Below are 25,413 nucleotides of genomic sequence, written 5' to 3'. Positions count from 1 at the left end.
GTATTTGTGTAAGCGCTGCTTTTTGTTGCGGGTATTCCCCATTGAATTCAAAGAGGTAAAAAAAAAAAAAAAAAAATCATAAAAAAAATCTTATACTTACCCAGAATTCTGTGCTTCTTTGTCCAGGCCAGCCTCCTGGGATGATGTTTCATCCCATGTGATCGCTGCAGCCAAATCACAGGCTGCAGTGGTCACATGGGATGAAACGTCATCCCAGGAGGCCGGCAGAGGGGTGGTTTATTAGCCAGAAATCCACGGCACCCAGGGCGGATACGCTGTGTGATTTTACGCAGCATATCCGCCCTGTGTGAATATACCCATAAAGCGCGACCAGGAATAAAGTAATGGTTCTATTAAAGGGGTTGTCCGAGATATATTTTTATTTTAAAGTTAAACACACAATGCACACATTAAGTATTCCCTAATATACTTACCTGTGCAATCTTGCTTCTGTTCTCCGTTCTGGCAGCTCTTTTCTGCCGATCACATGTCTTCTGACGTCACGTTTTCTTCCTCCTCCACTGTCGTGTCGTGTCCCGATCACATGGTCTCGCCCCAGCGAGACCTCGGATGGGACACGACACGTCACTGGAGACGTGACGTTTCTGCGCGTGCCCGCCCGCCCAGCCTATGCATCTTTTCACTGTGAACGCGCCTATGCATGTTCACAGTGAAAAAAGTGAAGAGGGACGGCACCCGCGGACTAGAAAGGTACAGTGACCTCTGTACTTTTAGTTCTTCCCCTATCAAAGCCTACACATAGTAGGCTTTGATAGGGAATTATACAACACTATGCAGCACACGGGTCGCATGCAGCCCTTGAGGCTGTTATCTGCGGCCCGCGGGACACCGTGCACTGTTTAACAACTGGTTCCTGACCGCTGGCTGTATTTTTACGGCCAGCGGTCAGGGACGGGTCCTTAAAACCCGAGCCATAGACTTTCTACGGCTCGGGTTTTAACTTGCTGCCCGCGCGATCGGGCAGCTGTATGTCGGGTCTCCGGCTGTCAGTGACTGCCGGGGACCCTGAGGAGAAGACAGAAGCTGCTTTAGCTGCTTCTGTCTTCTCCGATGTCTTTTTACACAGCGCTCAATGAACGCTGTGTACAGGAATAGAGACAGCGGCCCCGCGGCGCTGTCTCTATTCCTCCCGGTATCATGTGACTGGTCACATGATCACCGGGTGCCGTTAGTGGCAGACTGCTGCTGTGTCTTACTAGACCCAGCACAGCCCTATTAGTGACAATCGTCACTATGAGAGGGCTGATTTCCCCTGTAACTGGAGCTGCTGTGCAGCCCCAGTTACAGTGGAAAAACATGTAAAAGAAAGAAAAAAAATATATAAAGTCCCCCAAAGGTCTTTTTTGACCTTTGAGGATCAGACTACAGTAATAAAAAAAATAGTAAAGTAAAGTGCAAAAAAAAATACAATAATAAATACACATAAAATACCCACCCCAATAAAATACCGTTCCCCCCCGACAATCATTGTTATAACGCTAGCGCTGACCAAATTACCCTAATATAGACATGTAATATATTAAAATTTACGGTAGACAATGGCGATCACAAATAAAAGGTATATTTTAGGGTAAAACTATGTTATTACCAAAAAAAAATAGCTGAAACGTAAAAAAGCTTTTTTTTTACTAATATTTTCAAACTTTATGAAAGAAAATTCTAAAATGGCAAAAAAGGTGTGTATAAAAATGATAAAAAAAAGAAACCTGCATTATCTACGGAAAAAACGTCGCAAAAATCACGTCGTTAGCCCAACAAATAAAAAAGTTATAGCCATTTAACTAACGCGTGCTAAAAATGGCTAAACGGTGTCTGGTCCTGAAGGCTCAAAATAGCGCGGCCCTGAACTGGTTAAGATCTTCTGGGGTCCTGTATCTAAGCCTACATTGTTAGGGTATGTTCACACGAGGGCGTCCATAACGGCTGAAATTACGGGGATGTTTCCGCCTGTTTTTTTTTTAAGCGGAAACAGCGTAGCAAAACTTGTAAAAAACGGCCCGAAAATGCGTACCATTGATTTCAATGGGAGGCGTCGGCGTCTTTTTCCCGCGAGCAGTAAAACTGCCTCGTGGGAAAAAGAAGCGACATGCTCCATCTTCGGGCGTTTACACCTCTGACCTCCCATTGACTTCAATGGGAGGCAGAGAAAGCGTATTTCCGTTGTTTTATGCCCGCGGCGCTCAATTGCCGTGGGCGAAAAACATGACGGAAAACGACGCGAAAAACGCAGCAAAAAAAGCCGCAAAAACAACGCCAAAAAGGCTACGATAAACGCCGCGAAAAACATCGCAAATAAAGCCGCGAAAAAAGAGGCAAAAAACGCCACGAAAAACGACAGGAAAAACGCCATGAAAGACGCAACGAAAAACGCAGAAAAAAAACCGCAAACAGCGACGCAAAAAAAAGAGGCGAAAAACGACGCAAAAAAGGCTACGATAAACGCCACGGAAAACGTTGCGAAAAACATCGTGGAAAAAGCCGCAAAGAGGCAAAGAACGCCGTGAAAAACTACTGGGAAAACGCCACGAAAGACGCAACGAAAAACGCTGCAAAAATAGCCGCAAACAACGATGCAAAAAAAGAAACGATACGAAAAAGGCTACGATAAACGCAACGGAAAACACAGCAAAAAAAGACGCAAACAAACAAGCAAAAAACGCCAAGATAAACGAAGCGAAAAACGGCCCGAACAAAGCGGCAAACAAAACCGCAAACAGCGCACAAAAAACTCCGGGAAAAATGACGCAAAAATCAACGTGCAGGGAGAGGTAAATCTGCCGCAAACTTCAAGACGGAATTTTGAGGCAGATATTCCTCCGGCAAAAAAACTCTGTGTGAACATAGCCTTAGTGGAGAGAGACGTGAGATAGAGGAGGGTGGGCGAGGGTTAGGGTGAGGGTTAGGGTGAGGGTTAGGGTGAGGGTGGACGAGGGTGAGGGGAGACACGAAGAGGTTTATAGACCTGAAAAGAGAAATAAAACATAATGGGGGGAGAACGGTCACCATCCTTCAAGAATGTCAGCAAGGAGACAAGTCCAGTGAAGGAGGTCAGCGGGAGGAGCAAGGACAGCTCACGTGAACTCTTGGAAGGTACGTGCACGCTCATTGCAGCCTGCAATGAGCGTGCACGGGAAAAAAGTTTCATAACAAGGAAAGATCAACAAACCAGAGCTGAACTGCATGTAAACAAACCGTGCTAAATTCAAAGAAGAAATGTGCTAAGTAGAATTTTTTTTTAAAATAATGCTTTATTTAGGTTGTCTGTATAAGGGGTAATGTATGACAGAGTTTTTGAAAAAATGTTGGTATCTCGGACAACCCCTTTAAGGATGAATTTGGCAACAGATTGGGGAGATTTATACTGCCATTTGTGCCTTAAAGAGGCTCTGTCACCAGATTCTCAAATCCCTATCTCCTATTGCATGTAATCGGCGCTGCAATGTAGATAACAGTAACGTGTTTTTTTGTTTTTTTTTTAAACTATCATTTTTGGCCAAGTTATGAGAAATTTTATATTTATGCAAATGAGCTTTGAAATGGACAACTGGGCGTGTTTTTTTTCGTATTTCCAACTGGGCGTGTATTGTGTTTTTAACTGGGCGTGTTTACTTGTTTTACTAGCTGGGCGTTGTGAATAGAAGTGTATGACGCTGACAAATCAGCATCATACACTTCTCATCATTCCCACCCAGCTTCTTTCACTAAAGACACACAGCGTGACGTCACCCACAGGTCCTTCAACCTTGTCGTCGGACAAAGAAGATACATCGGCTGAAAGGCGTCCAAAAGGTTAATATGCTCGTCTCTAGGGAGTTTGCTATGCTTACCTGACACGGTGATGCTGCTGCAAATTCAACTGTACGCCTGGAGCTGTGGTGTCTTCTCTCTTCCGACACCAAGGTTGAAGGGCCTCAGGCACACAACTGTCTATTCTTAGTTATATTTTCTCCCATATGGAGAAATACAATACAAATTCTCAATACAAATGTAAAATATGTTACCTCTACTACAGATGCCTTTTTTCCATTGACCGCTACTATATGACATCGGATGGAGCTTGTTGCGTACAAAATTGTGTGGTCTATGACAAACAGGTGGACATGTGCATGAATGAGCCTTTAGGCATCAAATACATTTTCTTACCTGTTTAACCTTTCTGTCTCTACCTCAAACTCTCTGATTTTGCTCTCAGATATGGCAGAACCATGGGAGTAAAGTGTCTGGAAGATCTCTTGGATATTGGAACAATCCTGTAAGGAATGGGCCAGGTGTTCAGCCACACTGCTTGACACCTACAAAACACAACATGGTTTCAAAGAAATGGTTATTTAACCCTTTCCAGTCGCTAATCTGCCTATTAACGTCGGGAGAGGATTATTTAAAAATGATGCCTGCTCACAAGCCGAGTGGGTGCCATAGCTGCCGGGTCTCTGTTGTGTTACACAGCAGGGAGCCAGCAGCAATGCTTGCGATCATTTAACCCTTCAAATGCTGTGGTCAGCCGTGACCACCGGCATCTTGGGGTTTTTTACTTTCACTTTCTATTTGGGGCCAGTCACCGGCTCCCGCAGCCTTCTGAACGCTCCCGGGCCTGCTATAGGAATATTGCTATTGAGCTATGCCTGTGGCAGGTCTCAATAGCAATGCACTGATTTTGCCATAGACTGCAATATTGGTAAAAAGGTAAGAAAAAAATGAAAGTTTTTAAAAATATAAGACAAAAAAAAAAGAAAAAAGAAAAATTCAAATTACCCCCCTTTCCTTAGATCATATATACAAAATAAACCAAAATAAATATAAACGCATTAGGTTTCCCCGCGTCTGAAAATGCTCGAACTATAAAAATTAATTTATCCAATATGGTGAACGCTGTAGCGGGGAAAAAATATCAAAATGTCCGAATCACAGGTTTTTTTTCAGCTTTAAACCCCAAAAAACGTAATAAAAAAAGTGATCGAAATGCCAGACATTGATATAAATAAAAACGACATATTTCCCCTTAAATAAAGGCCCCTTACACAGAAATATAAAAAAAGTTACAAGGGTCACAATATGACGACGCAAAACATTTTTTGTTTCTTTCAAACTTTTACATTTTTTTTAAAGGTACTAAAACATAACAAACGTTATTAGAAATGTATTACCACGATTGTACGGACCCGCAGAATAAAGAGAACATGTCATTTTCACTGTACAGTGAACACCATAAAAACTAAACCAATAAGAAAATGGCGCAACTATTTTTTTTTCCTAATTCTTCCCCATTCTGAATTGTTTTTTCCAGTTTCCCAGTACATGGCACATAATATTAAATAGCACCATTAGAAAGTACAGCTTGTCCCGTAAACATTAAAGAGGCTCTGTCACCAGATTATAAATGCTCTATCTCCTACATAATCTGATTGGCGCTGCAATGTAGAGAACAGTGGTTTTTACTTTGAAAAACGATCATTTTTGAGCAATTTTAGATTTATGCTAATTACTTTCTTAATGCCCACCTGGGCGTGTTTTTACTTTTTACCAACTGGGCGTTGTGAAGAGAAGTGTAGGGCGCTGACCAATCAGTGTCATCCACTTCTCATTGTTCCAGCCCAGCTTCTTTCACTGCACAATCACGCAGGGCTGGAACAATGAGAAGTGTATGACGCTGATTGGTCACTGATTGGTCAGCCTCATACACTTCTTTACAACGCCCAGTTGGTCAAAAGTAAAAACACGCCCAGTAGGTCATTAAGAAAGTAATTAGCATAAATCTAAAATTGCTCATAACTTGCTCAAAAATGATCGTTTTTCAAAATAAAAACCACTGCTGTTATCTACATTCCAGCGCCGATCAGATTATGTAGGAGATAGGGCACTTATAATCTGGTGACAGAGCCTCTTTAAGCCTTCATATGGCTGTGTCAATGAAAAAATTAATTACTTTTTGAAGGAGGGAAGGAAAAAACAAAAGCATAAAAAATGAAAATTACCCTGGTCCTGAAAGGGTTAAAGAAAATATTCCTATTCAATAGAAAGAACAGAGATGGGCATATCTACAGCATACTGTCACCATATACTCACCCCAATGCTGCTGATCTCTGAGCCAAGAACTGGCCTTTCTGACGAGGACGACTCAGACCTGGTCTTCGACAACTTTACACGCTCCGCAATCTACAAGAAATATGTGAACCTTAGCACCAATGTCCGTAAATGTATATATTTCTTTTTTTACAAATACGCTTAGCAACATTTTAGTAATCCGTTTGTCATTTGATATTCATCTTAACAGGTTTTCAAAACTCTGAACAACAGTTTATTTAATGTTCGTAAAGTAAAGGCTAAACCTGATGGCTACTTTGATTAGAATTAATAACCCACCGTCAAATTCATAAGGCACAATAAGCGGATTCTTTAGCAGTTAACCATTAAACTAGGTCTCTCCTTTTATATTTAACTGAATATAGTGTATGAAAATTCTCTCCTATTTAAAGAGTTAACTGCACAAAGAGCAAGCAGGACTCTGGGTATTGCCAGACGCACAATGTCTCACCTTCGCTATGGGAAAGTCATTACTGCTGCTGCTTGTGCTAAGCTCCCCAGTGCTTGGGTTGACCGGTCTACTTGCTGAAGTGAGCCTACCGGGACTGGAAGGACCTGTCGCCTGAATACTCTGTAGTCGTGTCTGCAGCTCCCGCACCTAAAATACAAGTTTACGTTTTATTATTTAACATTCATCAAATTCACAACACTTTCCTTCATTACCAACCCCTGCACAATCCAGCAAAGCATTGTCACCGGTTACTTTTTGTCATTGTAATATTTTCCAATTTCCTTGTATTTTACTGTATGCACAAAACCAATATGGTGGTGCTACATAAAGGACAGTCATCATTTCTCTATTGCTTTCCATCAGCAAGTTATAAACTTTTTTGGGAAAGCAATAGAAAAGCTATCAATCCTGCTGGAAGGAAATTGTTACTCATGGGTAGAAAATTACGGACCACTCTCTAGATGGATCGATAGACATGCCATATTGCAAATGTATATGGAGCCATAACATTAAACCTAATGGAGAAAATGTTAAATAGTGAACGAAGGTCACTTATGCCGGTTTCAAATATGGCAAGTGTCCCTCTTTGACCATCTGACTCCTGTGGAGTGTACTAAGGCATTTGTCCTAACCCACAAGTCTTCCATCTCCTGCAAATTACAGGAGGAAAATATGACAAAATTTTCACTAGATGGTTTAGGACACCGGCCGGCCTTACTCCACAACTAGAGGTGTGGGAAAACACATACACACATCTGGTGAAAAAATTGCCTCCTTTCCAAAGTGTGTTCTTCCAGCCCCAACTGTTTCCCGGCAATGGCTCTCTTATCTATCCTACCAGGTCCCCCCCCCCCCCCACCCACTGAAGAAGGGGCTAATGCTTTTTTTTCTACAAGCTTAGTAATTTTACGTCATTGAAAAATTTCCCACATTCCAACATTACCAAAATGGTTAAATACTTTCGAAGACGTCTATAGAACAGAAGAGCTCACTGTCCAGGACCAGATCGAGGTCGATTAATTCCTCAGAGTATGGAGTCCTTAGTATGTTCAAGAGCTCTAAAGACCTACCCTCTTGGCTCAATAGAAAACAGCAGCTCAGGTACATGAACTTTCCTTCACTCTTCAACCTCCCCTTCCCCTTTTTAATTATTATTAGAAGTTGCTATCTTATTTGTCCTTCACAAACACTTGTATTTGGCTTTGTAACTAGATATTTTTAAAATAAGAAAACTAAAAGTTTGGTGTGGAAGTGCTTGACTAGCCCGCACAGAGCCCTGACCTCAACCCCATGAAACACCTTTGGGATGAACTAGAATGAAGATTATGATCCAGGTCCTCTCCTCCAACATCAGTGTCTGACCTCACAAACGCTCTTCTGGATGAATGGGCAAAATTCCCGCAGACACACTCCAAAATCTTGTAGAAAGCCTTCCCAGAAGAGAGGAAACTGGTTTAGCTGCACAAGGGGAACCAACTCCATATTAATGTGTGTGGATTTAGAATGGGATGTCATAAAAGCTCCAGTAGGTGTAATGTATAGATGTCCCAATACTTTAGTCTATATAGTGTATTTACATCATATTTGGTGTTGGAAAGAATATCGTTTCCAGCTCACTATTTAATACAGCATAAATTCCCAACATAATTCTAACTGATTCAGTTCAGCATATGTGTTAACAGCTAATATAGTTTGGCTGTTTCTTGTCTACTACTAGAGGGCTGTATATGGCTAGTTTAATAGAGAATATCCTTTTCTCTTTAGAAGGGTCCCCATTACAATTTCTATATTATACATATATTTAGGTTCTGTATAACTCATTGTGTATCACTATTGAGAACGACAAAATATTCTTTAGATATATTTTATAAGCGTTTTTGTCTGTCTGGTTTTTAAAAATTAATATTTTATTTTTCCAGACCCCAACTGACTGTGTATTTACTGCCCAAACTAATGAATAATTAGAGTTGGAACATAATAAGGGAATATGATTACATAGACTCGGGTGTTTGCGGAGGCCAGAAAAGCAGAATCCACATTGAATGACTATGTTGCAGACACCCACTGACACAATACAGATAAGGAGATAGAAACAAAAGACTGAGGAAGAACCCCCGAGCAATTAGCCAGGCTTCAGACTCGGATTAGAGTTACCGCTCCTGACTTTGCACTTGTGTGTACCTTCACCTCTCATCAGTCACATGAGCCCTTGTGATAAGAGACTGGCAGGCAACCAGAAATCCCAGCCTGAGGAGCTGTGATTGATGACAAGCTGAATTTACTCTAATCTCATAAGTAATGGATCACAGCCAAGAAACAGAAAAAACAAGATGCTAATAGACAGGTGGAATAAACCCTGGTCTTCTAGTAGTCCACACCAACAATGATACATACAACACAATGTAGTACGCTTACTAATACGGTCTACGGCCACATGCATACCACCGTACAGTATTTACTGTTAATAAATACTGCACGGACAGGCCGCGGAGTACCATCCGCATTTGCGGACCATGCTCCCAGTAACAACTATAGGAGTACAGTCCGTAAATGCAAAAAATAGGACATGTCCCATTTTTTGCGGCTCATTTCTATGGCCTGGACACACACCCGTAAATATATGGGAAGGTGTCCGTGGCCGATAGAAATTAATGTGTCAGTATTTTAACCGCAATCACGGATCCGTAATTGCGGATACAAAACTACAGTCGTGTGCATGAGACCTAAATATTAGATAGTGTAAACTTAGACCAGTCAGAAGATGCGCTAAATTAATCAAAGTGGTTCATAATGTATGATCAATTTGGCGCGCACCAGACAATTTTTTCGTTCTTATACCAACACTCTGGCTGGGGATTCCACGCCCCTGACGTCCACTGTCCCTATATGGATAGTGACATCAGGGACTCCTTCCAGGAGCAGAATCTCCGGCAAGAATGTGGCAGACATGGTGATAAATGGACAGTGACGTCAGGGGCTCCTCCTGGAGCGGAATCCACGGCCACAGCGTGGCTGATTCTCTGGCTGGGGATTGCGCTTCTAGAGGGGCCCTCAATGGTGCTATCTAGAGGAGGGGGTGGCGCTATAGCACTATCTTCAAGGGGTGTGTGGCACTATCTCCATGGCCTCTGTGGCACTATATGGGCACTATCTACAGGGGACACTGTGGCGCTATCTACATGGCCACTGTGTGTGGCACTATCTATATGAGCACTGTGGCACTATGTGGGTACTGCCACTTTATATGTGGACACTGTGGCACTATCTACAGTGGGCACTGGCACCATTTATAAGGAGGGGCTGTGCAGAGCTATTTACAAGGGGGGGACTATGCAGAGCTATTTACAAGGGGGGGGCAGTGTGAAGCTATTTACAAGGGATTCCCTTTGAATTTTATAAACAATATAAGGATGTAGTAGTGCCCCAGCTCCTAGAGGTTATTATTAATGCATTTCAGAAAAAAATACTCTACCTCCTTCTATGATGGAAGCAAATATTATATTAATACCTAAACCAAATAAGGATGTCAAGGAGTTGGATGCATACCGCCCAATATCTTTAATAATCACAGACATCAAGCTACTTTCCCGGGTGTTGGCGAATAGATTAGCTGGAGTTGTGTCTAAGGTGGTTTCTAAAGATCAAACCGGTTTTGTCCTAGGCAAATCCACTAGCATTAACATAAGAAGACTATACAGCAATATACAAATGGCTACATTGGAAGAGAGTGGGAAGGCTATCCTCTCTGTAGAGTGGAGGTTTTTGTTTCTGGTATTAGAGAAAATGGGCTTTGGGAAAATTTTTATAAAATGGATTCGCCTTTTGTATGCCAACCCCCGGGCAAGAATCTCGGTGAATGGGCGATATACAGAGTTTTTTTCCATGGCAACTGTCACCCCTGCTTTTTGCCCTAGTCATGGAACCCCTGGCCCAATCTGTGCGAGAAGACACGGAAATAAAGGGAATTCAACTGGGAAAGGAGGAAGAAAAGAGAAGTCTATACGGAGACGATGTTCTGGTCTTCATGGATAGCTAACAAACATCCCTGGGTAGGGTTATGGATATACTTACTAAATTATTAATTGGGGTAAAACTGTATTATTACCCTTGGTAAATTCAATCTTAAAACATAATAGTGAACTGCAAATATTGGGACCAGAGGAGAATTTTAAATACCTGGGGGTGGTAGTATTTAGTAAAATAGAACAGTATATTGAATTAAATGTTGAACCACTGCTTAGAATGATTAGAGAAAAATTTAGAATTTGGAAACAATTTGCAATTTGTCTGGCATCAAGAGTAGAATTGACAAAAATGATCCTGCTTCCACAGATTATATACATTCTGGGTAACTCACCTGTCTGGATAGGAATGAGATATTTTGATAAGTTGAATGCGATTATAAATGACTTTATCTGGAATGGGAAAGTTCCCAGATGTAAATATAAATATATTACATATCCATTATCAGAAGAAGGGATGGCCGCCCCAAACTTTAGAATGTACTTTGTGGCAGCTCAGCTGCTTTTTATAAAGGAGTGGAAGCAGGATGTATTTCTGGGTTACTGGGTAGGGCGGGCAAGAGGTAGTCCTAGTATGAGTATATATGAATTGATGGAGACGGGACAACTGAGTAAGATACCGTTTAGGAAATATCCACTAGCAACCCTACTATATAGGGTGTGGAATGATACAAGGTGTATGGCTCTTGGAAGGCAGGGAGTGAAAAACGAAAATGAAAAAGCAAAAAAGGATCAGTCCTGAAAGTATTAATTAAAAAAACATTTATGAGCACATGTGGGGTATTGCCGTACTTGTGAGAAATTGTTTTTCAAATGTTGGTGTGGTTTTTCTCTTTTATCCCTTGTGAAAATTTTAGTGGACAAAAAATGTTGATATTAATTTTCACGGCCTAATTCCACTAAATTCTACAAAAAAACCTGTGGGGTCAAAATGCTAACTATACCCTAGAAAAATTCCTTGAGGGGGTGTAGTTTCCAAAATGGGGCCACTTTTGGGGTTTTTCCACTGTTTTCGTCCCTCCAGGGCGTTACAAATGCGACATGGCACCGAAAACCATTCCAGAAAAATCTGCGCTCCAAAATCCAAAAGGTGCTCCTTCCCATCTGAGCACTGCTGTGGGTCCAAACAGTTTATGACCACATATGGGGTATTGCCGTAATCGTGAGAAATTGTTTTACGAATGTTGGGGTTATTTTTCTCCTTTATTCCTTGTAAAAAATGTGACGTTTTAGCACAGAAAAATAAAGTCGATTTTCATCTTCACAGACTAAATCCACTAAATTCGGCAAAAAAAAAAACGCGGGGTCAAAATGCTAACTATAACCCTAGAAAAATGCTTTGAGGGGTGTAGTTTCCAAAATGGGGTAACTTTTTTTGGGGGGGAAATTCGATTGCTTAGGCACCACAAGACCTCTTCAAACCTGACATGGTGCCTAAAATATACTCCTAAAAAAAGGAGGACCCAAAATCCTCTAGGTGCTCCTTTGCTTCTGAGGCCAATGCTTCAGTCCATTACCATACTAGGGCCACATGTGGGATATTTCTAAAAACTGCAGAAACTGGGCAATAAATATTGAGTTGCGTTTCTCTGGTAAGACCTTCTGTGTTACAGAAAAAAAACATATTACTAATGAATTTCAGCAAAAAAAATAAAAATTAAAGAGGCTCTGTCACCAGATTTTGCAACCCCTATCTGCTATTGCAGCAGATCGGCGCTGCAATGTAGATTACAGTAACGTTTTTATTTTTAAAAAACGAGCATTTTTGGCCAAGTTATGACCATTTTCGTATTTATGCAAATGAGGCTTGCAAAAGTACAACTGGGCGTGTTGAAAAGTAAAAGTACAACTGGGCGTGTATTATGTGCGTACATCGGGGCGTGTTTACTACTTTTACTAGCTGGGCGTTGTGTATAGAAGTGTCATCCACTTCTCTTCACAACGCCCAGCTTCTGGCAGTGCAGACACAGCCGTGTTCTCCAGAGATCACACTGTGACGTCACTCACAGGTCCTGCATCGTGTCAGCACCAGAGGCTACAGATGATTCTGCAGCAGCATCGGTGTTTGCAGGTAAGTCGATGTAGCTACTTACCTGCAAACGCTGATGCTGCTGCAGAATCAACTGTAGCCTCTGGTGCCGACACGATGCAGGACCTGTGAGTGACGTCACAGATCTGCACTGCCAGAAGCTGGGCGTTCTGAAGAGAAGTGGATGATACTTCTCATCAGAACGCCCAGCTAGTAAAAGTAGTAAACACGCCCCGATGTACGCACATAATACACGCCCAGTTGTACTTTTACTTTTCAACACGCCCAGTTGTACTTTTGCAAGCCTCATTTGCATAAATACGAAAATGGTCATAACTTGGCCAAAAATGCTCGTTTTTTAAAAATAAAAACGTTACTGTAATCTACATTGCAGCGCCTATCTGCTGCAATAGCAGATAGGGGCTGCAAAATCTGGTGACAGAGCCTCTTTAATTTGTAAATTTCACCTCCACATTGCTTTAATTTCTGTGAAACGCCTAAAGGGTTCAAATACGTTCTAAATGCTGTTTTGAATACATTGAGGGGTGAAGATTTTAAAATGGGGTGACTTATTGGGGGTTTCTAACATATAAGGCCCGCAAAGCCACTTCACAACTGAACTGGTCCCTGAAAATATAGCCTTTTGAAATTTTCTTGAAAATGTGAGATATTGCTGCTAAAGTTCTAAGCCTTGTAACGTCCTAGAAAAATAAAAGGACGTGAAAAAAACGATGCCAATCTAAAATAGACATATGGGAAATGTTAACTAGTAACTATTTTGTGTGCTATTACTATCTGTTTTACAAGTAAATACATTTAAATTTAGAAAAATGCAAATTTTTGCACATTTTCTCGAAAATTTGACGTTTTTCACAAATAAATATTGAATTTATCGACCACATTTTTTCACTAACATAAAGTACAATATGTGTATAGGTTCAGACAGCAACAGATACGTGGAAGGATGGGCTTTTGCACGGATAGGGGCCCAACCCAAATAGGAGTATAAAAGAGTATCCGGCACACCAATTTTGAAACAAAGGAATTTTTATTTTGTATTTAATGCCAGTGGCAGAGTGCGACGTTTCGGTCTAAGTGACCTTCATCAGGCACTGAACCGTGCTGGAAAACTGCATAGACGAGCGCTAGTGGTGCTGATAGCGGCTGACACAGCGGCCAGCCGCTATCAGCACCACTAGCGCTTGTCTATGCAGTTTTCCAGGACGGCTCAGTGCCTGATGAACGTCCTAAAGTACAATATGTCACGGGAAAATCTCAGAATCGCTTGGCGAGCTTAAAGCATTCCAAAGTTATTACCACATAAAGCGACACGTCAGATTTGAAAAAATCATCTGTGTCCACAAGGCCAAAACAGGCTGCGTCCTAAAGGGGTTAATAGGGTAAGATTATGGCCATTGTCATCATATATAACCAAAAATATTGCATCCTGTAGGGTAACCCAACGAATAAGTCATGTTACAGGGCTACAAAATGACAATCATTAGGCTCTATTATGCATATATTGCTTTTCTTTCCACTGAAAATACTTCTGTTTGGCTTTATATTATTACAAAAAAAACATTCAGAGATGGTAGGTGACAATCTAGGTTCCACTAGATGAAATATATCAATCTGAATGCAATTTTTACATTCACAATTTAACCTCAAATGTTTTTTGTTTTTTTTTAAATATATCATTTATTTACCATCCAGAACGTTGTGACAATGATAAAAGTATACAGTAGTAAATGAACTTCAGTCAAATAAGAGGCTCTTTACATTGCTGAATGTGTCAGCTTATACCAATGCCACCTTGACCGCATACTATATGAAGGAACACTGCGGTCACTAAATCACAGCCATCACTGCACCCACTGAGGAAGCCGACTGGTACAAAAAAAAATACAGCTAAAAATGGATAATTAACAAAACTCCCATGTTTCCAAAATGTTCTCGTTTTGTGGATTTGAACATCAAAGAGAAAACCGACCGCATGAGAAAAGCACTTAATGGGAACAGTTATATTCTCATTCATATCAAAGATCTTAATCATAATCTTTCCACAATCATACTGTGCCGATCATTATTCATATAGGCAGCGCACCGTAATCAAGTAGTTACTGTTATTATGCTCTGTCCTAATGCAACCAGAAAATAGTCGCAAGGAATACTTATAAAGCCTTATGTCGATATGAAAGAAAAATGCAGAAAAAGACTTCAAGGAAGGAGAGACTGACGTTTCTATGTAATAATATATTATAATCAGCCCCACAGTTAAATGCCCTGTGTTTGATGTCTTGAATATTTTACCTGTGAAACTATAGGTAGGAGATGACAGAACCTGTGAAACTATAGGAGATGACGGATCTCTTGGAAATATAAAATGGCGCTGCCATCAGGTATTATGTGGTCATCAAGATACATTTTCTGGACCAGTTTTTATCGATTACAGAAATCAATGAACCCAAACAGCTCATGTTTGTACTATCTCCAAATAGGTGGTTAGTGTTGCTCATCTGCACTTCTGCTGGTGCCCCCTTCTATAAGCCAGAAAGTAGAGTCGCTAAGAAAGAGCAGAACGGGTATGTGTGAATGCACCCCAACACCCTGGAGTGCAATTAAAAAAACCTCCACTGTTAGGCCTCATGCACAGGACCGTATGTCAGACGTATTTCCCGGACAGACCACAGTTTAGGGAGCCGGGCTCCTATCATCATCCGTTATTTACGATGCCTTGAGTCCCTGCCTCCCCGCGGAAATACTGTCCCGTACTGTAATCATGTTTTGAGTACAGGACAATATTTCCACAGAGAGGCAGGGACTCCTAGCATCGTAGAGAACTATAATACTAGGAGCCCGGCTCCCTGCACTGTAGTCAGTCGGGGAAATATGGCCGACATACCGTCTTTATATTACGGACCAAACACGGTCATGTGCATGAGGCGTTAGACTATTTAAGAAATGTGTAACAGCAGAAGGTCCACAAACCATACATGATGCCAGAAGACTTAAGAAGTCATGCCCAGGTAAGCCCAAAACAACGTATGGAGTTGTCATGGCTGAGATGACCTCAAAAATAAATATATAAAAAAAATGAATAAATAAAATAATAATAACAAAAATCAGAGATGTGTCGACTTCAGCCTTGAAATATTGTTAACCTCAAACGTAATTACTGTGTCCATATGGCAAACAGACACTGAAGAACAAAAATTTTATTTATTTTAGGGTTGCTCTATGCCCAAAAAATAAAAATGTAATAACTGCATTTGTGTAACATTCTATAAAAATTCTACAAAAATTACTCCCGATGAATCTTTCATGCTAAACGACTGTTTAAATTGACAGACATGGGAGTTTATCTACCAAAACAAAAAATGCATGCTTAAAAAAAAAAAAAACAACAAAAACGCGCACCGTGTGAACCTAGTCTAACAAACAAAACACAAATGATCGGAGATTGTTTGAAATTCAGATACTACGGATTTGCTGCAGGAGGAAATGATTACCTCGGTTACTAATGAGCCGTGAGAAACACAGAATCAGTATCATGCACGTGGGTTCTTAGCCACTGCTCCTAAAACCATCACAATCTGTTAACGGAATACATTTAACACCTAATTTAATTACGTTTGCAAGAATAGAAAAAAACAAAAAACCTATTGAGAGCACTTTGTATGATTACAGACACAAGCAAAAGGAACAGACCTATTGATCCAACCAGCTCCCAATTTACCTCCACACCGCTGAATGATGCAGCCTAAATATATAAATGTAGTTGCAGCTTCCTCTCAGACAAATCCTCTATTAGAAAATTTCTTAAAGGGAAGGTGTCATGAAATTATTTATTTTTTATCAAATTGCTTTTAGTAGAATATTAAAATAAATTTTATTTATTTGTGTTCTACTTTTTACTTTTTTCTTACTTTTACTTCTCTATGGGGGCTGCCATTTTTTTAAAATCTCTGTGTGTGTCGATTACCGACACATACAGAGATGGAACACGGCACATACAACCCCATAGAGAATGCGAACGGGAGCCGTTCCATTCACTACAGCGTACGCCGTCTGTGTGGGAACGGCGCATGCGCCGCTCCCACACAGACCAAAATGAAGGTCTTTGGCAGAGTGAAATCTAGCGCAATTTTCATGTGAAACGGAAGCTGCGGCCGGACAGTAAGATGACTACTTCCGGCCGCGGCTTCCGGCCATATGTTCAAGGAAGCGAAGGCGCAAGGAATAGGAGCAGAGGCGGCAGCGGCTGCACGAGCAGGTAAGTTATGTGCATGTGATGTGTGTTTTACGTTCGTGTATGTTTGTGTTATACTGTCTGCTGAGCACTGTATATAATCCTCCTACACTGTGCAGTCGCTCAGAAAATGGCAGCACACAGTGTAGGAGGTTTGACGATTCAAACCCCCTCCTTCTCCTGGCACTAGCCAGAATAAGGGAGGGGGGGATTGTGTGAGGACACTAGAGCGAGTGTGTCTACCCCAAATTTGCAGCATAAAGCGATGAGGTTGTTTTACCACATTGACCATGCTGCAATTTTGGGAAGTGCTCCCTCTAGTGCCCAGCACATGGAAATGTTATAAATTAGAATCTAATTTATAATATTTCCTGACTTGTGAAAAAATTTAAAAAATTAAAAAACAATGTGTAATCACTCAAATAATAATTGTTTAACTAAAAAATAAAATTAAAAAAATTATAGCGACACATTCCCTTTAAAGGATTTGTCCAGTCATAAGAAATTGATGGCCTATGGTCAGGTTAGGCCATCAATATCTGATCAGAGGGGGTCCGACTCCCAACACCCCCACCGATCAGCTATTTTTAAGGGGCTGCGGCGCTCATACGAGCACTGCTTCCCCTTTATTACGGTCACTGCTCGTATTGTGAATTGCCGATATACATGTAGCGGAGGTTTACAGCATTACTACCTTCTCCTATTTACTTGAATGAGAGAAGGCTGTAATACTGTGAATCGCTGCTACAAGTATGTTGGTGATTCACAGTACAGGCAGTGAGGGTATGTTCACATGCAGTGACCAAAAACGTCTGAAAATACTGAGCTGTTTTCGCCTGAAAACAGCTCCGTATTTTCAGAGGTTTTTGTACCAACTCGCGTTTTTCGCTGTGTATTTTACGGCCGTTTTTGGAGCTGTTTTTCAATGGAGTCAATGAAAAACGCCTCCAAAAACGTCCAAGAAGTGACATGCACTTCTTTTTCGCAACGTCTTTTTATGCGCCGTATTTTGACAGCGACGCGTAAAATGAAGCCTCGTGGGAACATAACACCGTAAAACCCATTGAAAGCAATGGGCAGATGTTTGTAGGCGTAATGGAGACGTTTTTTCAGGCGTAATTCGAGGCGTAAAACGGCCGAATTACGTCTGAAAACACTGCGTGTGAACATACCCTAACAGAGCTACGCTGTTTTCGTAGTTTCAAACTATGGAATCAGGAAGTGTCCGGGAGGCAGCAGGAGCTTTAATTTACAGGAACAGTCTACATTATATATATAATCCATCGGGGTCCAGCTGACAACAGTAGATTAGGTCAAGATGAAATAAAACATGCAGAATTCAGCAATCACTGACATCAATACACATGCATTGGTATAAAGTACGGAAGTAATACATTACAACAATCAACCCAATGAAGCTAAACAATTACCCTTGGTTCCCTAACTTTTAGAGGACATTCCCTCAAAAATCATAGGTCACCATTTTTTACATTAGACTAAATGTTAGTTCATATTATTATTATTATTAGAGTATTACGTTTAGTGTCTCTTTGTATGAACAAGTTTTCACCTTTTCCATGTCATACAACCGGTTACCGATTTCTACTTGACCTACCGGTCATCTACCAGCACAGAGTAGACAACTCATCCCATAACTTTACACCAACAACTCAATAACGCTGCCGGGCTTACTTCTGCAGAAAAGAATATTGTTTGTTGTTTTTTTCAAACGCTATCTCCACTGGCTTAATAGGAGATTATAGATTATGCTTGGAGTGAACTTCTAAGGTATTTTTGAACACAGCTTATGAATTTTCCCCAAAAAAACACTGTCTGAATATTAGTAATTCCTTATAAGTGTTGGTTAACGCCCTTCGTGAAGTCATAGGTTCCTTTGTGTCTTAACATCACAATTCTTTTTAATTGCAGTCTAAAGATTCTAGAGTCCATGGATGCAGATTAAACAAGGATAAGTGAATATACTGAAATGTGCAAAAAAAAAAAAAGTACGTTAAAAGTGTGTAAATATAAATGATGTGTCTAATGAGAATGAGTTATATGGGACGGATATATAAAAGGCAAAGCAAATGTTAGCCATAGGAACCATTTCGGAGATCATTTACATGGTGTAACTGACTTAGAAGGATGAACGAATCTAATTGGATGCTATGGAAAACGTCTCGACTTTTCCTTTACACTGGTTTTCGTCAATAAGCCCCGGAGCGTTATCCCATAGCGGCAAATCTCCAACGCAGTGTGACACATTTAATGAGATGCTTGAGAAACAGGATGAAGAGTTAAGATGCAGTGAATATCTGAGTGGAAAGTAAACCATAAAGAAGGTGAGGGCGATACGCTGGGACGAGTTTTGCTGCCAAGGTATAAATGACCTGATGTAATACAGACAGCCACAACAATCTGTCGGCTGGAGAACACCGCTCAAAACTACTGTAGCATAATGCAATGAAACATTCTGCATTCAGGCAGCAAATTAACTGATGGCAGCCGAGGGGCAATCCATATCCCCGGCAGGGACAAAACCTGTTACAAGAGCCAGAAGCCGCTGCAGAATTCTGCAATTTTGTGATCACTTATGAGCAGCTTATAGCAAACTCATGCGCTATAAATTTCACTATCAAAGGGAAAATTATTGCTTATAAATAAGAAACCCTTTTCTACTAATGTAAAACATTGGGTGGTGTTGTGACTGGTAATGGTGAAATGGGCAAATCTAACAGACTGCCCCTTGGAGCTCAGATCATGCTTTCCTAGTAAAGTGGAATAAGAAATGGCTGGCCCAGTGCTCTGAAATAGATCTAGGTTTGCTTTAAGGCGTGTGTGGATGTCCCAACTCTTTGAACTAAACGGTAGCATACTATACATGACATCTGTAAGAAAGAAAAGTCTGTATGCTTCAGTATGAAATCAGAGGCATATGGAGATACAGTAGTGCCCCACAGAAGTCTATGGGTGCGCTCTTATGGCTTATTACAACTCGAAAGTAATATGATCTTGTATTTGAGGCCTTGGTCAACAAGTTTTGCTCCCAGCCAAAAATTCTGAAACAGATATAAACACGAGAACTGTGACAACAGCCTCAGTTACTTTTGATAGCAAGAATAGCACAGTATGCATTGCTATTCTTGCCGTAAAAAAAAAACAGAAGCTACAAAGCCACCCCATCGTAACCCATTATAAGTCAATAGGGTCCGCCAGGCACTGCTGGGATCTGTCATACAATGGATCCAGCACAGCATCTGGGCCTCCATTATCAACAGTGAGAAATCTACATTTATTAACACTTTACAGACTTGCATGCTGATCCAATAGGTACAAATCTTTAACAAAAAAACTGAAATATAATATAAGGAAGTGCAACAGACTAGAGGTCATCCACATACAGGTCAGAACACAAAATAATAATTTTGTCAGTGTCTACAGTGATAAATGTGGAATATACTGGAGAAGAACTTAATGTACCTGAAGCTGCAGTTAAGTTAAAGGGTTAGGCTATGTTCACATCTGCGTCAGCGCTCCGTTCCGACGTTCCGTCTGAGCTTTCCGTCGAATGGAGCCCTGACTGACACAAACTGAAACCAAAGGTTTCTGTTTCCATCACCATTTATTTCAATGGTGACGGATCCGGTGCCAATGGTTTCAGTTTGTCTCCGTTGCGCAAGGGTTCTGTCATTTTGACGGGATGGATACCATAGTCGACTACGGTATTCATCCCTTCAAAACGGAAACCATTGGCACCGGATCCGTCACCATTGAAATCAATGGTGATGGAAACGGAAACCTAGGATTTCAGTTTGTGTCAGTCAGGGCTCCGTTCCGATGGAAAGCTCCGACAGATGTGAACGAAGCCTAACTAAACTTTCCCAAAACTTCTGACATGTCATACAGAGACCCCCACCGATCGATAAAATGAAGCGGCAGGAGCGCTTGGGTGAGAGCTGTGCCGCTTTGTTTCTGATTGGCTTTTCTCAGAAAGCCAAGCAATTGGTGTACAGGCTCAATAGAAATTCTATGACCCCATATGCCACTCAGTTGGCTTTCTGAGAAAACCGATCATAAACGAAGCGGCACAGCGATCACCCAATCGCTTCTGCCGCTTTGTTTTAGCGAACGGTTGGGGTCTCTGTGTTCAGACCCCCACCGATTAAAAGTTCTGACATGTCAGAAATTTTTGGGACGTTTAGTATTGCGTATTAAGTGTTGGGGGATCATCCCGTTTAGTATTGCGTATTAAGCACTGGGGATTATTTCTCAGACCTCCACTGTAAGTGCCGAATACACAGGCACTACTGTATGTGATCAGTCTGATGTATGTCGTATTCAGAAAATGAGTTGTAATTTAATATTTTACCAGCACACTATAAAGCTGTCATAGTGAATTGCTCATGGTGAACTTAAGCAGTCTTACTCTTCGACGAAGTCTATCTCTTTCTTCACGGATGGCATTCATAGTAGACTTGGTCCTATTGAGATCTTCCTCTTTGCTGCAGAGCATGGCAGTGAGACTTTCGTTTTCTTCCCGCAGACCAGCCAGCTCTTTTTCCCATCGCGACCTTTCTTCTGCCAAATTCGGATATAATTCACGACCCAGGACACCCTCAATTTCTTCCACAGTCTGCCAAAATAAAAAGTTAGAAAAGTTTCAGGAGTTTACATACTAAGAGATGTCAATCGAGCTGAAACATTTCCCATTAGTACACCTTTCATGCTGAAGAAATGTGGACTGCAACGTGCTGTAATAAGTGTGTATGTGTGTGTAGGTGTGTGCGTCTCTGATAGAGGAATTAGATTGATCACAGCCATCCCTGATGAATTAGTAAAACACTACAGATTATTTTAGCACTGCGTACGGATTGATACGGTTATATTAATGGCGAGAAAAATACTACAAAGTATTTTAGCACTGTGTACGGCATAAATAATCTTACCTTAATGGCCAGGTCACAGTGTTCACTGGCGGTTGTGAGTTGCTCAATGTGTCGATCAACTTCTGCCACAGACAAATTGCAGCTGCTCTTTTTCCTCCCGCAGACGACGTTTTCGAGGCCCGTCAGTACCCTCTGCAGCTCAGAGTTCAGGTCACTGCAGTTGTCTGCATTGAATTAAAAAAAAAAAAAAAGAAAATGAGAGACCACATTATGATTCTGGCTATTCACTTATTTGTAACAGTGACCTAAATATTATGGAATTGTATTTTAAGTCATCTCTTAACTTACTTCCATTAAGCAAACGGATTGAACCAGGAGCATTTCTAGACACAGAGCCTGAAAACGAACATGAATTGAAATTTCCCATTGCTGATCTATTGGAGCCTATTAGCAAACTATAGACCTATATTCCCTTACAGCAGTGTATGCTCTGCCTATGGGAATGATCGTAAAACAGTCTATATCCTGTTAACCGCAACACAGCTGAAAACGTGATTTCCCCATAGCGTTCCTGCTGTAAGCAAAATGATGAAATAAAAAAATAATTTAAGAATGGAAATGTGTAAGTCCTCTACTTCCATGTTAGGTCACCAGATCATCATTTCTAAATGAATTTTTTTTTAAACAGTCTTTAGCGGTCACATGACGGTCAAAGAGAAGAGCCACGAGCTGCTTCAAGGTACAAACCATACTGTAACAGAAAATGCAGGGAGCACAATGCTTTACTATGTGGATTAATATTATCGCAAGAGACTATTTAGAATTTTTGACTGGAGACTTGATTTAAAGGGATATTGTCATCTTGGACAGTTACGGCATAGCCACAGGATATGCCACAAATGTCCAAGATGAGAACAAGGTATACTATGAGGGTTACTTATGTCATTATGCGGTTACTATTTGATTCACAGGTGGCTTAGCTTCCTCATGTATTGGGTAACTAAGGCTCAGGTTAGCCAGCACTGGTCTATCATAAATGTTTTATTTCCCTTACTGTACTACGTGCAGACTGATCACTCATCATTCACCACAGTGGTATATAGTGGTCTTTATGCTGGAGAAAAACAAGCAAGCATGTATGCATTATTTATTGAGGTTTAGGATATTCAGCTCAACAACCTTTATATTCAATGAATAGTGGATAACAAGGAACCTGGTGATCCAGAATCCCCTGTTATAGTACTACAAAAAATGTTTCAATGCTGAACTAGCAAGAAACAAAATAAATGACACAGCATCAAGTAGTGGTGGGGAGTGGTGCGGATCCGCAGCAGATAAAGATGCAAATCCTCAGATTTCTGCTGAAAATTTTCTCAGCATTTTTCCACTTGAAAAATCCACTGTGTGAACATGGCCTAAAGAGTATGACTAGATTCCATACAGAACTGTAGAGAAGGATCAGGTTATTAACCCATCCCTGCTCACCCCACGTATATTAAAAGGATAATGGCATTGTCCCCATGCCATTAGTCCGTTAATATAAGAGCTGCCTTGGATGACATTGCCTGATTTCCTGTAACAGTCCTGAACACAGTGTTCTTATTAAGGCCTCATGCACAACAGCACAGGAAGTGTAGTCTCGCGAGATTACGCTTTGTAACTACAAAAAAAAAAAAAAAGAATGCAGCTTTCCAAAAAAGCTGCTGTCTAAACAGGGGACTCAGGACCCCCATTCTCTCAGTTGGTGGGGGTTCCAGCGATCAAACGCTTCTCACCCATCCTGTGGATAGGTGATAAGTTGTTTTGGGGGGGGGGGGGGGAGAGGGAGATAACCCCTTCAATAAAAGGTCTTACTTTACAAGTATGCAGTTATTCCCAATAGCCTCATGAAAAAAAGTCTATGTTATATTTCTCTTCAGTCTACTCCTGCTGATTACTGAATTCCACAAGTTTTACAAGCTTTATTAGACATCTCTCTTAGGAGAGGAGGACGACGCTTGCGGCACACTGATCTTCAGCCAATACATGACATTCACATAACAGGTAGAGGTCTTACTTTGAAAGGGAAGATTGAGAATGCCGAGTGTGTTCAGCTATCCCAGAAGAGCCACTACATACGGATTTATTCTGTCAAACTCCACTTTGTGCTCTTTAGTGGCAAAGGAGACTCCATTATGGAAGTATTATTTTTGGTTTAACTAATGTAATGAATAAAAATAAACCCCATTATAGCATATAAAGCAGGTCCTGATCAGTAACGTACACTCTCCAAACCACATCACTGGGCCACAACAGAAGGCAAGGTACCAAGAAACAAAATTAGGAATCATTGCCAGGACTACTTCATTATATAGTTTGTATTGTTGTTTAAAGGAAACGATGACTAGTAAAGGCGGAAACAACGACCCCAGATATGACAATCTTTCAGGCAATCAAATAATGTCGAAAATCTAAGTTCAGCTCTTCAGTTCCTATATTTCAGAAGTTTAGCAGATGTGGTGGGTTGTGTGCTACAGCTCTTGCACTGTGAGGGTTAAAACATTGCACGCTACGTTTGGCGGAGCGAATAACGACAAGGATTTTTGCCCCTTTGCAAAAGGCTTTTGTAGGTATTGGTTTTGAAGACTGAACATTTGCTTTTTGTACAACTATTGCTGCTGGACTTATCAGGAGCCACCTCTACTATTAGGGTCGATTCACATGCAAAATATTTTGTTGCAAATCTGGAATTTAACAACCTCATTCAGATTAATGGAACAAATTTTCAAAAAGACTGTGGCAGATAAATCTTACAATGGATACTGCCTGTTTATGATGGCAAACCGTTAGGGTATGTGCACACACACTAATTACGTCCGTAATTGACGGACGTATTTCGGCCGCAAGTCCCGGACCGAACACAGTGCAGGGAGCCGGGCTCCTAGCATCATACTTATGTACGACGCTAGGAGTCCCTGCCTCGCTGCAGGACAACTGTCCCGTAGTGTAATCATGTTTACAGTACGGGACAGTTGTCCTGCAGCGAGGCAGGGACTCCTAGCATCGTACATAACTATGATGCTAGGAGCCCGGCTCCCTGCACTGTGTTCGGTCCGGGACTTGCGACCGAAATATGTCCGTCAATTACGGACGTAATTAGTGTGTGTGCACATACCCTTAAGTGAATTTTTTGCTTCTTTTAATTATGAAAACCATCTGAAAAATAAAAAGGTGCTAATCAGCAAACACATACCGGTAACCTATGTCCCAACAGAGCTGAGCGATGAGAGACTTTCCCCCAATAATAGCAGTAGACGCTGTTGGAACAATTCTACAGTAATTGATAGAACATCTGCGAGCACTGACTCCTTACATTACTAATATCAGGTACTACATCCGGAATACTGTAGCCAAATATTCCATGAAAACGCTTAAAAAAGGAGCTGTCAGCTCTCCTAGCATGTCTGCTTTAGTAAATAATTGCATTCCTCTATTATTCCTCCTGTAAATCTATGAACAAATTCACAGTTGGGCGTTACCATTCACTTTGTTAAAGGGACATGTACTTACACGGACATTGTCCATTCAGTGGTAAATGACAGACTGTGTAGGAACATACCTTATCGACAAAAGAAACTTAGTTGACAGTTTATTCATACATTTTCAGGAATAATAGAGGGGCGGCATGACGTAGA

At 41.0% G+C, this 25,413-nt stretch overlaps 1 protein-coding gene across 5 annotated transcripts in view; it reads right to left on the bottom strand.

The window, feature by feature from the left end:
- LOC142659973 (colorectal mutant cancer protein) overlaps positions 1-25,413 on the bottom strand; it is a 271,048-nt gene that overhangs the window by 31,071 nt on the left and 214,564 nt on the right. For all 5 annotated transcript variants that reach the window (XM_075836625.1, XM_075836622.1, XM_075836638.1 and 2 more), the window contains 5 exons: positions 21,800-21,963; positions 21,280-21,486; positions 6,554-6,700; positions 6,085-6,174; positions 4,165-4,313 (listed from right to left, as the gene is read on the bottom strand). In XM_075836625.1, coding sequence (XP_075692740.1) covers positions 4,165-4,313; positions 6,085-6,174; positions 6,554-6,700; positions 21,280-21,486; positions 21,800-21,963 — 757 coding nt within the window. The remainder of the gene's footprint in view (positions 1-4,164; positions 4,314-6,084; positions 6,175-6,553; positions 6,701-21,279; positions 21,487-21,799; positions 21,964-25,413) is intronic.

This window comes from Rhinoderma darwinii, chromosome 1 (genome assembly GCF_050947455.1).
Source record: "Rhinoderma darwinii isolate aRhiDar2 chromosome 1, aRhiDar2.hap1, whole genome shotgun sequence".
Taxonomy (NCBI): Eukaryota; Metazoa; Chordata; class Amphibia; order Anura; family Rhinodermatidae; genus Rhinoderma; species Rhinoderma darwinii.
The sequence above is the reverse complement of the archived record's forward strand: the minus strand, read 5'-3'. Positions and strand labels throughout refer to the sequence as shown.